At 38.7% G+C, this 12,714-nt stretch overlaps 1 protein-coding gene across 3 annotated transcripts in view; it reads left to right on the top strand.

The window, feature by feature from the left end:
* The first annotated feature begins 56 nt into the window (after nucleotides 1-56).
* The window catches only part of Sanbr (SANT and BTB domain regulator of CSR), a 49,356-nt gene continuing 36,698 nt past the window's right edge, over nucleotides 57-12,714 (top strand). The window contains exons 1-6 of one of the 3 annotated variants that reach the window (XM_055628968.1): nucleotides 57-181; nucleotides 2,149-2,278; nucleotides 4,626-4,784; nucleotides 6,047-6,233; nucleotides 7,957-8,050; nucleotides 10,187-10,425. In XM_055628968.1, the coding sequence (XP_055484943.1) occupies nucleotides 4,635-4,784; nucleotides 6,047-6,233; nucleotides 7,957-8,050; nucleotides 10,187-10,425 (670 nt within the window). In that variant the 5' untranslated portion in view covers nucleotides 57-181; nucleotides 2,149-2,278; nucleotides 4,626-4,634. Of the gene's footprint in view, nucleotides 182-308; nucleotides 429-2,148; nucleotides 2,279-4,625; nucleotides 4,785-6,046; nucleotides 6,234-7,956; nucleotides 8,051-8,080; nucleotides 8,128-10,186; nucleotides 10,426-12,714 lie in introns of those variants that run through there. The other 2 variants (XM_055628969.1, XM_055628970.1) reach the window with 2 other exon arrangements.

Here is a 12,714-nt window from a genome sequence, read left to right on the forward strand (position 1 = left end):
CGCGCTGCGGCCGGCGCTCAGCCTCGGCCGCCCGGCTCCCGCCCTCGCCGCCCCCGCCAGCCTCCGTCCGACGCCTTTGTCTGCCCCGTCCAGCCCGCGCCCGCAGTCGGCGTCCACGCCGCGGAAGCCGGTCCCCGAGGTCGCGCCGCGCAGGAGCCCCGGGCTCGCACGGGCGGCGATGGTACGTCCTTCGGAACCGGAGCCAACCGCCTACTTCAGGTCGTGGTCCAGGGTCAGGAAGGCTGCCCCGCTCGGGGTGGGTCGGCGGTGACGGCTCCCCCTCCAGTGCCAGAGGCCCTCCACCCGCCCCGGTGTCCCCCGCCTTCCACTCCTGCCTCTGCCAAGGGAGAAAATCCGGAGCCGCTTTTTCATTGAGAAATGAAAAGGCAGATGCCCGTGCATGTGGATAAGCGAAGATGTGAAAACAAGTTAGGTTCTTCCAAAGTGTCGTATGTTAAACAATAGAATGTTCAGGTTTTGGTAGATATTGTCAGGCCTTAAACGCTTTTAAAGTGTGGTATTTTATCGTGCATGAGCAGATAATTTTGAGCTTCAGATATTTTCTTTTGAGGATAGTTTTTTAAATACGTTTTCCAGAATGACATGCATGCACCAGCTGTCCTGAGAGACTGTATGTTTTACTAAAGATTACTTGTCATGCTTTCCCTTTCATACCTGTAGTCAGGCCCTAAAGCAAATGTTCTCCTAGATTAATTTAACATTAATTTAATGTTCTCATAATTAATTTTATACAACTTTTTCCCTTGATTGGAAAAATTCAGTTGTATCAACAGAAAAAAATTCACACCTAAATTACTTAAATCATCCATACACATGAAGAAATGGATATCGTATTTGAAAAAAAAGGCTGTTTTTTAAGATTTATTTATTTATCATTTATAAAATATTCTGCCTGTATGTGTGCCTGCAGGCCAGAAAAAAGCACCAGATCTCATTATAGGTGGTTGTGAGCCACCATGTGGTTGCTGGGAATTGAATTGAGGACCTTTGGAAGAACAGCCAATGCTCTTAATCTCAGAGCCACCTCTCCAGTCCTTGAAAAAAGTTTTTAAGAATTTAATGGAGACAACGTTCTTGAAATTTTAAGCTCTGGGGATTTAGCTCAGTGGTAAAGTGTGCTTCAACACTCCCCCCCCCCCCTTTACTACCCCCTCATCCCTACCCCCACCCCTGCCAAAGAAAAGGATTTTTAATTAATTTTTTTTCTGGAAGTTAAAACAAAAAAGCAGCATACAAGGGGTCGTTGTCTTGACCTCTCCCATAGACTGTTTTCTTGCTTTTTCTCTTTGCTAGGGGTCAACCCAGGGCCTTACACATTAGGCAAGAATGGAAGCCACCGCTCATCTACATTCCCAAATTAAGTTTCCACATTTCTTTCTCTACAGTGTAGATACTTACATATTCATATAAGTTATGAATCTTCAATTTGGAATGGGTTCCACAAGATACATTTAAAGTTGAATCGTTAAGGCTTTGTGACTTTATTAAGTCAGCAAACATTTTTTTGGAACTATCTGCTTTGCTGGTCATTCTTCTGATAAATTAAAGATAAAAGGCCCAGCCTAAGCTGAGTGTGTCAGTATACACCTGTAATCCCTAACCCTGAGGCAGGAGGATCATGAGTTAGAAGCCAGCCTGGGGTACAAAACAAGACCCTACCCCAGGTGGGTAAAAATGAAATTCTATGCTAGGCAATACTTTCTAAGTGATTCAACTAATTCTTGAAAAAACTTCTGTCAATTATTGGCCAAAGTAAGATAAGAAAAAATAATTGTCATATTAAATTGTGATGCACATTTTGCCAAACGCTGTGCTGAATGCTTTATGGCATTATTTAATTCTCACGGTAATCTTAAAGGCAGTTATTCTTTTCCTTATAGCTGAAACGGTCGGAGCCCCTGGTTACACTGCTAGAGAAGGTAAAGCTGTTTAAGTAGCCAGAGGCCACGTTGGTCCTTTTATTGGCAGCAGACTTCACTTGATGATTTGTTACCTTTTTGAATCTCAGGGGTGCTACCGTGACTGCCACAGACTCCAGTCTTCGCCCTGTCGGGTGCCACTGCCCATCTAGAGTATGCCCGTCCTGGAAATACGGAAGCCGCCGACTATTTTACCTTTGTTTTGCAGATGAGGACATTGAGACACAGATTATTTGAACTAGATAATATCTGAATGGTAGAATGAGGATACAAAGTTGGGCAGTTTGACCTCAGATTCTATACTTGTAACTACTACACTGTGCTGGTCCTGAAATAAGGTACATCGCTGGAAGCTGTGATTTTAGAGCGCTTAATGTCTTTTGTGTTTCTTTTGTGTTTTAGATTTCTTAATTTTTATTTTATGTGTGTGTTTGCTTGTTTGCATGTATCTGTGTGCACCATACGCATGTCTAGTGCCCATGAAGGGTGGGCAAGGTCATTATAGCCCTGTGACTGGAGTTATTTATGGACAGTTGTAAGAAACCACTTGGGTGCTGGGCACCAAACCCAGGTCTTGCTCAGTAGCAGGGACTACTCTTAGCTGTGGCTTTTCAGTGTTTGTGCAGACACACAGAAGTGTGTTATGTTGGCTGCCATTTCGTGTCCTGTGGCAGTGCTTTATGTAAACAACTCCCTGGTGCTCGTGGCAGGTTCTACATTTCCACTGTAGTGTGGCGTTCTGATGTCACAGTCTTTTGTCTTTCCGTGTCAGCTCTGGTTATGTTATTATATCATAAAGGCGCTTTACCATCTTCAGAGCGCCTTCACAAAGTGAGCCCTCTCCTTCTCTCTGCACTGTCAGTCATAAGGCTTTTAGTCTGCATGTGATGCCAAAACTCAAACAGAGAGACCTTCAGGCTCTGGGCACACTGCTTGTGGGCTGTCAGTGATCTTTGCCCTACGTTATGCCATAGTTTACAATAAAGCAGCTTATTTTTTCAAGTGGTACTCTTAACCTAGAAACTAATGACAGTTAAACTATGAACATGACTAGCCACAAACCTTCATCAGCATGTCCTACAGTTTTGTGTTCCAACGTCAGCTGTAAGCCTGACACGGAATGGAGTATTCATAAATGCTTAAATTAAATAAACAAACAAACAAACAAACAAACAAATAAATAAAATAGTGTGCCTCAACTCCACTGTCATAAAGAGCTACCTAAAATATTTTACCTTGGGATAGGTAGTTTCTTTTTCTTTCTTTTGTTTTCTTTTAGTTTCCTTTCTTTTCTTTTTTATCAGCTCTTATCAGAAGCCAAAGCTTTCACAGTTGTTTCATTGAAATACATAACTGGTTTTACAATCTATTAAGAGTCTGTCCTTAAAAAAAACAAAACAAAACAAAACAACAACAACAACGCTTTCAGTCACTGAGACAAGAGCCACAGCCCGGTGCTGGCCACGAACTGCTTCCACGTTTGGTTAATAAAGATGCCAGCTTGAAAGGCCAAAATAAAAAAAAAAAAAAATTTAAAAAAGAGTCTGTCCTTTCCCATCCTAAACCATCATCTCCAACTCACTACCTCTCCGTTACATAGAATGGAAAAGGCATGGATTTGGATTGAAGTTTGAAGCTTTACTCTGTATCTTATTAGATCTTTGGCACTGAGTAAATTACTTAATTCCTCCAAACGTGTTTCCTCATGTTGTAAATTAGGACGAGCTCCTCTTTCATAGCAAGCACAGGCTCCTCTGCCTCTCCGTGGTGTGGCTACATTTTGGCTCTTGGTTTTTCTGCCAGTGTATCATCAGGTCAGTTTCACATTAGAAGATAAGTGCTGAAAAAGAACTTTCAAAGAGAAGTTGTATCAAACATATAAAAACAACACTTCTTTATAGTTAATGGTAATGTTACAATAGCCACAGACACATTAGCTGCTATGTTAAGTTGCCAGGCTGCTTCATTTTATTATGTCTGTACAAGTTCCCTATGCTCACCCATGGTACATTATTTGTACCATGAACATTCACTCAGGGAAAAACAGGAAGGAATGATTTAGGAACAGAATGAAATTATAATTCTTTTAGCAAGCTACAGGTTTTGATTCACTGTTTGATTACGTTATCTATGAACCAGGAAGGCTTAGTGCGTTTCTAGGGAAAGAAAGTATATTCAACTTTTCCTGAACATTTTATTTGGAAAAAGTTAACATAGAGAAAAAAAAAATTGTGATAAACACCCAAATGCCTGTCACCTGGAGTCTGCCAAGCTGGCAGTGGTGGGGCATGCCTTTAAACCCAGCTCTTGGGAGGCAGAGGCAGGTAGATCTCTGAGAGTTTGAGGCCGAGTGCTCTACAAAGTGAGTTCCAGGACAGCCAGGGCTACACAGAGAAACCCTTTCTCAAAACAATCAAACAACAAGCCAAAAAGCAATTCTGCACTTGTATTGCATATTTAATCCATCTGTCCTTTCTTATATGTACCCATCTTTCACGTCATAATCTCAAAGCGTTTATGTTTGAAGAGATTTCGGATAAATATTCTGTGTTTGGTTTTGGTCAGTTTTTATTTTTATTTTTTATATAATAACAGGTAATTTTTTAGGAATGGACTATAACTAGTCTACAATATTCTGGTAAGTTCTGAATTTCAGATGTAAATAAGACTTTTCTCTATTTCTAGCTCTAAAAGATGAGTCGTGGATATCAAGAAAACAATAATTTTCTGAATAATAATAACCAAATGGTATTGGATATGATCCTTTATCCATTGATTGGAATCCCCCAGACCATCAACTGGGAAACTGTGGCAAGGCTTGTGCCTGGATTAACACCTAAAGAGGTAAGTAACAATGCCGCAGATATCTCACCAACACTTTAACTCAGGATCTCCCCCCCATGTGGGATTTAAACATCTGGTGAAATAACATGCAGGGTTTTTTTCTATATTTATTTTATGTGTATATGAATGCTTTTGTCTTCATGTGTTTCTGTGCACCTCATTCATGCAGTGCTTAAGGAGACCAGAAGAGGGCATCACATCCTCTGGAAGGCAGAGGCAAACTATGAGTTTGAGGCAGTCAATAGAGCAAGTTCCAGGACAGCCAGGGCTACACAGAGAAACCCTGTTTCAATAAATAAATAATAGTATTTTTTTAAATACCCATCACTCAGGAAAAAAAAGACAAAAGTAGAGAAGGAACTTCATGGAGGAAAAAATGAATTAGTGCTAAGAGAAGGCAAATAATGTAAGAACACAGGCTGGCTTCAAACTCAGGTCTACCTACCTCTGCCTCCCAAGTGCTGGGATTAAAGGCATGTACTGTCATCATCCTGCTGGGATGAACATTTAAAGTATTTCTTGGTATAAGTTAAATTATAAGGAGAAAAGCAATGGGCTCCGAAATACTGATAAGCCTACTCATCTTGATAACATTGTTGACTTTATTAATTTTCTTTTTATTTTAATTATTATTTATACAGTATTCTGCCTGCATATACACCTACACACCAGAAGAGGGCACCAGATCTCATTGTAGGTGGTTGTGAGCCACCATGTGGTTGCTGGGAATTGAACTCAGGACCTCTTTAAGAGCAGCCAGTGTTCTAAAACCTGAGCCATCTCTCCAGCACTGACTATTAATTTTATACTCAGAATCAAACTTAAGTTTAAGAATTTTATAGGGAAAGCATAGAGCTTTGTGATTGGTGCCTGAACACTAGTTTGAGAATCACAGACCTTAACTTTTCTTTTGTGTTTGTGTGTGTGTATGCGATTTATATGAAATTTTACAACATAACTCATGCTGCATTATCTTCTGCCTTAACCTCTAAAATGTTGGGATTATAAGAGTGTGCCACTATATCTGGAACTCACTGTGTAGCCCAGGCTGGCCTAGAACTCTGAAGGTCACCCGGCTTCAGCCTCTAGAGAACTGTGCTTTGTAGTTTTTGGTGGTTTTTTGTTGTTGTTGTTGTTTTGTTTTTTGTTTTTGATGAGCACAGGAAGTACCATTCTGGCATTTTGTACAAAGTAGATTTGTTTGTTTGGGTTTCTGTTTTGTTTGTTTTAACCTCCATTTTTGCCATTTTATTTCATTGCAGTGTGTGAAAAGGTTTGATGAACTGAAGAGCAACGGCAGCTCTCCTGTTGACAATCAGTATAACCCTTTAATGGCTGCTGGAGAGGGTCCTGTTGAGACGTTAGCCACCTACATTAAATCTTCACTTCTGGACACTCAAGGAGATATTCAAGAGACACCAGTTGATCAAGACACAGTTTCCAAAGCAGGTGAGGTGGTAAAATGAAATGCACTTCTTGTCCTTGTGAAAAAAACTACATTTTGTACGTCTAGTCGTCCTTCCTTTATTTGTTTAAAGGCTAATTCAAACACTTGTGTAAAACTCTGCTAGTGTTTTCATCTTTGTCAGTGTTAAAAATTCTCCTTGTCTTTGTTGTTTCTCAAAAATCTTAACTGTGAATATATAGGCTAAGTAATATTTTCATAACAGAATGTTAACTTTATCTACTCCTGTTTGTCAACCCAGTTTTTCACATATTGTTTACTTATAATAATATAAATATAATATTGTGATTGGTGTTTACTTATAATAATATATATAATATATAATATACTATTATATTATATGTAATAACAATGTAAACATATTGTTTATAATTTTTTGTGTGTTTTGGATAAAGGGTGTCGTGTAGCCCAGACTGGACGTGAATTCACTATGTAGTTGAGAATGAGCTGCTCCCATCTCCCCTGTGCTTGCCAAACCACACCCAGCTTATGCAGTGCTGGGGCATGCTGACATACTTGACAAGCCTTCTACCAACAGGACTGTATTCCTAGTCTTCATTCATGTGTTTTAAATGGACTTGGCAGACATTTTTGTAGCAAATTTCTATGTAACTTTTCTCTCTTGTTCTTAGAGCCTATGTGTATTACACTTAAAGTGTAAGAGATTTTTCTTCTTCCACAACTAAAAGTCAAGTTGTGAGTCGAGCTGTATTTACTTTTTAGGTGTTTGGGGGTTTTTTTGTTTTGTTTTGTTTTGTTTTATGCAGCCGGCTGGCCTCAAACTTGTTATGTAGCTGAGGATGACCTTGACCCCCTGATCTTCTTTAGTGCTAGGATAAAGGCATGCACCACCATGCTTGGCCACTTTTAATTTTTATTTTATTTATTTGTCTGTCTATTTGTTTTGAGATAGGATCTCTCTTATGTAGCTGTAGCTGTCCTGGAACTTAGTGTGTAAACCAAACTGGTCTAGAAGTCACAGAGATCCACCTACCACTGCCTCTCCAACGGCTGGGATTTTAAAAAGGAAACATTTAGAGAAATCTTGCTCATCTCTTACATCATCATTTTTTTTTTTTTTTTTTTTTTTTTTTTTACGGTTAGTCTTTACTGCAGTTAACAGATATACACGTGACACAGTGACAAGGTTGAAGAGCTGTTTTCTAGATGGCTCAGAGGTTAAGAGTGCTGGTTGCTCTTGCAGAGGTCCTGAGCTCAATTCCCAGCACCCACATGAAGACTCAAAATTTTGTCTATAATGAGATTGGTACCCTCTTCGGGCATGTATGTAGAATACTGTATATACAATAAACAAACAAATAAACAATTTTTAAAAAGAAAGCACAGGCTCTAGAGGCCTGAGAATGAGTTACATTCATTTCAGCAGCAGTCAACATATTGAAATAGAAATTCACTTCAGGAAGAAGAGACTGTGCTGAGCTTTTGCATCCTTGACTTAGTCTGGAATACTAATTACGATCTTTTGAAAATGTTCACTATAACATTAGCAGTTACAGCTCATTTTCTACTGTTACTTTATATGCTTTACAATATTAATATTAAAGAGAGAAATGCCACCTGACAAATACCAGCTTCACTGCCTTGGAAACCATGTGTTTACCGTGTTGCCATTCCATAAGTAAACCCGTTCTCAGCTGGAAATGCTAACTACCCCTTCTTTTTTATATGTCTGTTTTTGTATTGAAGGAAGACATAGTATAACTTCCACAAGGAATTGCTCTTCGGAAAGTGAAAATTGTACTGCTCATAATGCTGGAAAAGAGACTGGAGAATCTGAAGGGTAGGAGGCTGGTTGTTTGCTAGATGAGATTTAATACTGACATTACCTGACTGTGAAAGCACGTGGTTGGTCGTTATGTACGTCAGTTACCATTCGTTAAGGGTTTAAATTACATAGTTGTGTAAACTTTGGGTTCAGATTCGTCTGTACATAAACAACAAAAATAACTTAGTACCTAACATATTACTCGCTTGTGTTGTTTGTAAGTTTTGGAGGATTTTTTTCCATTCTTAAAAATTAATTGGCATATTCTTAAAAATTAGAAATAATATCTGTTAACATTTTAAAGTAAATTTCAATGCTCAAAGAAAAATATCTAAGTAAGTAGTTCTTGAACTTTATTAATAAGATTAGATGTGTATTTTAGAACTTTTTTAATATAATTGCTATATAAATATTTAAAAATCAGAATGTATTTCAGTATGCTTCAAGTTGATACTTTGTATTATTCTGTATATTTCTTATACAGTAAATTGCATAATAAATGTTTACTTGTTTTGACAAATAGTATACCATATAACTATCACCTAATGAGTATACAAAATTTTTTTGACATCTCTAAAATTTCATTCCTGCACATCTAGTTTTGGTAGCTAACAGCTTTATTAATATAGTTCGCCTACCGCAAAATTCATGTACCTCCCTCCCTTTCTTCCTGGTGTGGAGGACTAACTGGCACTGCGCATGCTGGGGAAGCACTCAGCCTCGGAGCTGCTCTCTGCAGCCGCTGTCAGTTCACTGTGGGTCAGAGTCCAGTCCGCATTCCCAGGCTGGCCCTGAGCTTGTGCTTTCCCTCTCCACAAGCAAGAGTGTGCCATGGTGAATGTACCGCAGAAGCGACTGTGGTGACCAAAGGGTAATTGGTAGGAATCCGTTTCAGGCGTGGCAACAAGCCCTTTTTCCGCTGAGCCATCTTGACGGCCCTCTTTTGATTTTGGTAGAGCATTGATTAGAATACTTTTTCTCATATTTTAACTTTATACAAAATACTTACTTTATATTTAAAATTTGTAAAATTGAATTAAGCACAAAGCAATTCACATTTGTAGTACATTATTTCTTCCCTTTATGTAATGGCATGAAGTGCATTACACTGTTCTGGGGTTTTGTTTCTATGTATTCTATTTGTTTGTGTGAAGGTGCATGTGAACACCAGAAGACAGCCTTGGGTGTCATCCCTTTTTGTTTTTGTTTTTGTTTTTGTTTTTGTTTTTTGAGATGGCTTCTGTGTCCTTGGCTAGGCTGGATGTGGCCAAGTCCTAATCCTCCCAGCTCTGCAGTTACAAGGCATGTCAGCATATTGTGTTTTCTACGGTGGGTTCTGGGAATTCAGCTCCATGGACTGAGCTGTACCCCTACCCCTACTTTTCCATTTTAGTTGACTTTTGCATTTTTGACACAGGATCTCACTGTGTAGCCCAGGATGGCCTGGTACTCACTGTATAGTACAGACTGGCCTTCGGCTCATGGCATTACTACCACTCCAGGTTCCTGGGCCCTAGGATTACAGGATACAGGAACTGCCATACCTAGCGAAATGCATCACTTTCAAAGAAGGTAAATTCAAGGAGTGTGTAATTTTTGGAGCAAACTTTTCAGATGCATTTTTTAAACCTACTAAATTATTTTAAGTATGTAAATAAGCACATAGTCTTAAGAATTCTTGTAACTGTACTCATCAATATATATTTCATAAATGTCTGGGCCCAAATTGTGTTGATGCTAAAAATAGATGAGTAAGTGATGCTGGTTTTTATTTTGATTCTTCAAGGAACCATTTTAGATATTTTTTTTTTCCTTTTTCAAAGGTGTAAAGATGTTAGTCATCGCACAAGAATTAAAGTCTATTATTGTTCTTTGGGAGTTGAAACTTGAACAATAAAATTGAAGCTGTGTAAAGTATTATTCCTTTAAAACAATATTTATAAATTTTTATTAAGTGGTTAGCTTATTAAAATTAATCATAATCTGAGGTATAATCAGATAGACAAGAAACGAGAAATTCTGAGTGTAAAACATATTTTTGTGGTCCAACTCTTCAGAACCAATTGTTCTCTGACATCCACTAAATGTCAGTGTTCTTCCCTCCCCTCCCATTCTAACCATCTCCTTTCTGTGCAACATTCTCTTATGAAGGCCAAACATGGTGATCCATGTATGTGATGAAGCAAAAAACTTAAAAGAAGATTTTATTTGCCCACGAGATCTTTTGATATCAGAAATGAAGTACTTTGCAGAATATTTATCTATGGATGCCCAGCGCTGGGAGGAGGTGGACATCTCAGTTCACTGTGATGTTCACATTTTCAACTGGCTGATACAGTATGTTAAAAGGAACACTAAGGAGAATGGAGACTGTGAGATTCCCACCTTAGGTAAAAATAATCTGCTGCTCATATTGTGCTGAAATTTGTGTGTCATCCAGTAGCTGGTGCAGGTCTAAACTGAGATGTAGAAGCTTATTTGAATGTTGGTATTTATGCTCATATTACAGAAACTAATGTTTCATATATTCTAGAAAGGGTCCAAGAGACTCTTTAAAAAGTCTGCAATGTTAACAAACCTGTGAAAAGGCAAGGCAATGGTGTGCAAGACTGTTGAGCTTCATAGCCCAAATCAGAGCAGGAACAGCAAACTGTATCATTGTTTTCTCCAACACCATGCACTCATAGTTAAAAAAGGAGAAGGAAAATTGAAGGTTCACTTACTGATGAAGTGGTAAAAATGACTATTAAATCTCAACCCTCAGGTATACATTCCTTTTGGACTTTTCTATGGTCCTCAGCACTTCTGACGAATACCAGTGATAGTGTCTTGAGGGGAAGCATTTGTACATTTATGAGCTAAGCCTGCTGGCTTTTAAACATAAAAAAACAATGTTTACTTGGGAAAGCATAATTATTCAGACAAATGCTTGACACATTTTTAAAAACTATGAGCTAGTCATGTAAAGGAAAATAGTTGATAGTATATGTTATTAGTGATTTAAAAAAAATAGATCTCAAGTGAGAATTAGAGTTTTGGAAAATTTGCCTGTTCCAGTGTGACTGACAGTTTCTCCATACACAAAATCTTTTCTGTTAAAATACTATCGGTCTTATTTACAAATTTGACTCCATACAATAAAGGGTCTGAATAGAGAACATGCATAACTCAGTGGACCAGCCTTTTCCAAATGCGAATTGTGCAATGTCTAAAAAAGAAATTCTCCAGTGGGCTAATGATGCACTCAGAGTGAAAGATGAGTCATTGAACAGAATAGACGTTTATTGATGCCATTGCAGATTCTGTTCCATTCAACCTTCAGGAACATACTGCTTGTCAAGTTTTAGCTTAACAACCAAAAGCAGTCTATGCACCAACTGAATGCAGAACAAGCTGACAGGAAGCCAGGCGTGATAGTTCAGGCTTATAATTCCAGCACTTGGGATGCTGAGACAAGAGTATTGCCATGAATTCAAGACCAGCCTGGGCTACAGAGTGAGAAACAGATTATGAGAATTCTGCAGTCAGTTAAACATTGAAGAGATTTTCAGAAACTGTCAGTAAGTGATACTATCTTTTTTTTTTTCATTTTGAAGCTGTTTTTCACAAAAATATGTTTATAGGTAATAGGATTATTGTATTTTAAAACTGACTTAAAAATTTCTCTGCTTACATAATTTCCAATGTGGTAAATACTGGCAAATACGACCACATGAACAAGAGCTGTTTAAGAGTCTCAGTTTTTAAGATTGGAAAGGAGTCCTGAGACTAAAATTTGAGAACCAGTGTTCTTAATGATAAGGAGCATGTTAATGTTAAGGAGCATGCATGTATGAAAATGCCATAGCGAAACCCATTATCTTACCAGGTAAGATTGTAATTGAGAAAGGAATAACTGATAAGTATCTTTCAGTAGGCTTAGACTTATGTAACAAATAATAAAATCTTTGTACTAGAATAGCAATATCAGAAAATTTTCAAACACATAATCGAGGTTGGGAGTATGACTCAGTGGAAGAATGCTCACCTAGCGTGTATGAGGGTGTGGGTTCAGTTCTCAGCACTGCAAACAACAAAGCTACTACACTATGCTTACAGATTAAAAAGATTTACAAAGTTTAAAATTTATGATACTATACTGACCAAACTAATGGGAAAGATTTCTAAATAAAAATGTTTTAAATGAAAATTCAAATTCTAAGATTGTTAAGTCAAATTTTTAGCCCTTCTAGAGAGAGGACTCCATGATGAAGAGCAATTGTTGGCTCCTCCAGGGAGCACAGGTTGGAATCCCAGTGTAGCGCCTCATCACCATCTGTAGCTCCAGTTTGATAAGATACTGCGTTCTTTTTTTAAATTTAATTTTACTTATATGTTTATTTATTATAATTTATTCACTTTGTATCCCCAATGCAGCCCCCTCCCTCCTCTCCTCCCTTGTCTCTTCCCAGTCCCAGCCACCCTCCCCCTTCTTCCCCTACGCCCTTTCCCTAGTCCACTGACAGGGGAGGTCCTCCTCCCCTTCCACCTGACCCTAGCCTATCAGGTCTCACCAAGACTGGCTGCATTGTCTTCCTCTGTGGCCTGGCAAGGCTGCTCCCCCTGTCACAGGGAGGTGATCCGAGAGCCAGCCCCTGAGTTCATGGCAGAGACAGTCTCTGTGCCCCAAGACTGTGTTC

The sequence above is a fragment of the Psammomys obesus genome, unplaced genomic scaffold (assembly GCF_907164565.1).
Source record: "Psammomys obesus unplaced genomic scaffold, mPsaObe1.curated_primary_1811, whole genome shotgun sequence".
NCBI lineage: Eukaryota > Metazoa > Chordata > Mammalia > Rodentia > Muridae > Psammomys > Psammomys obesus.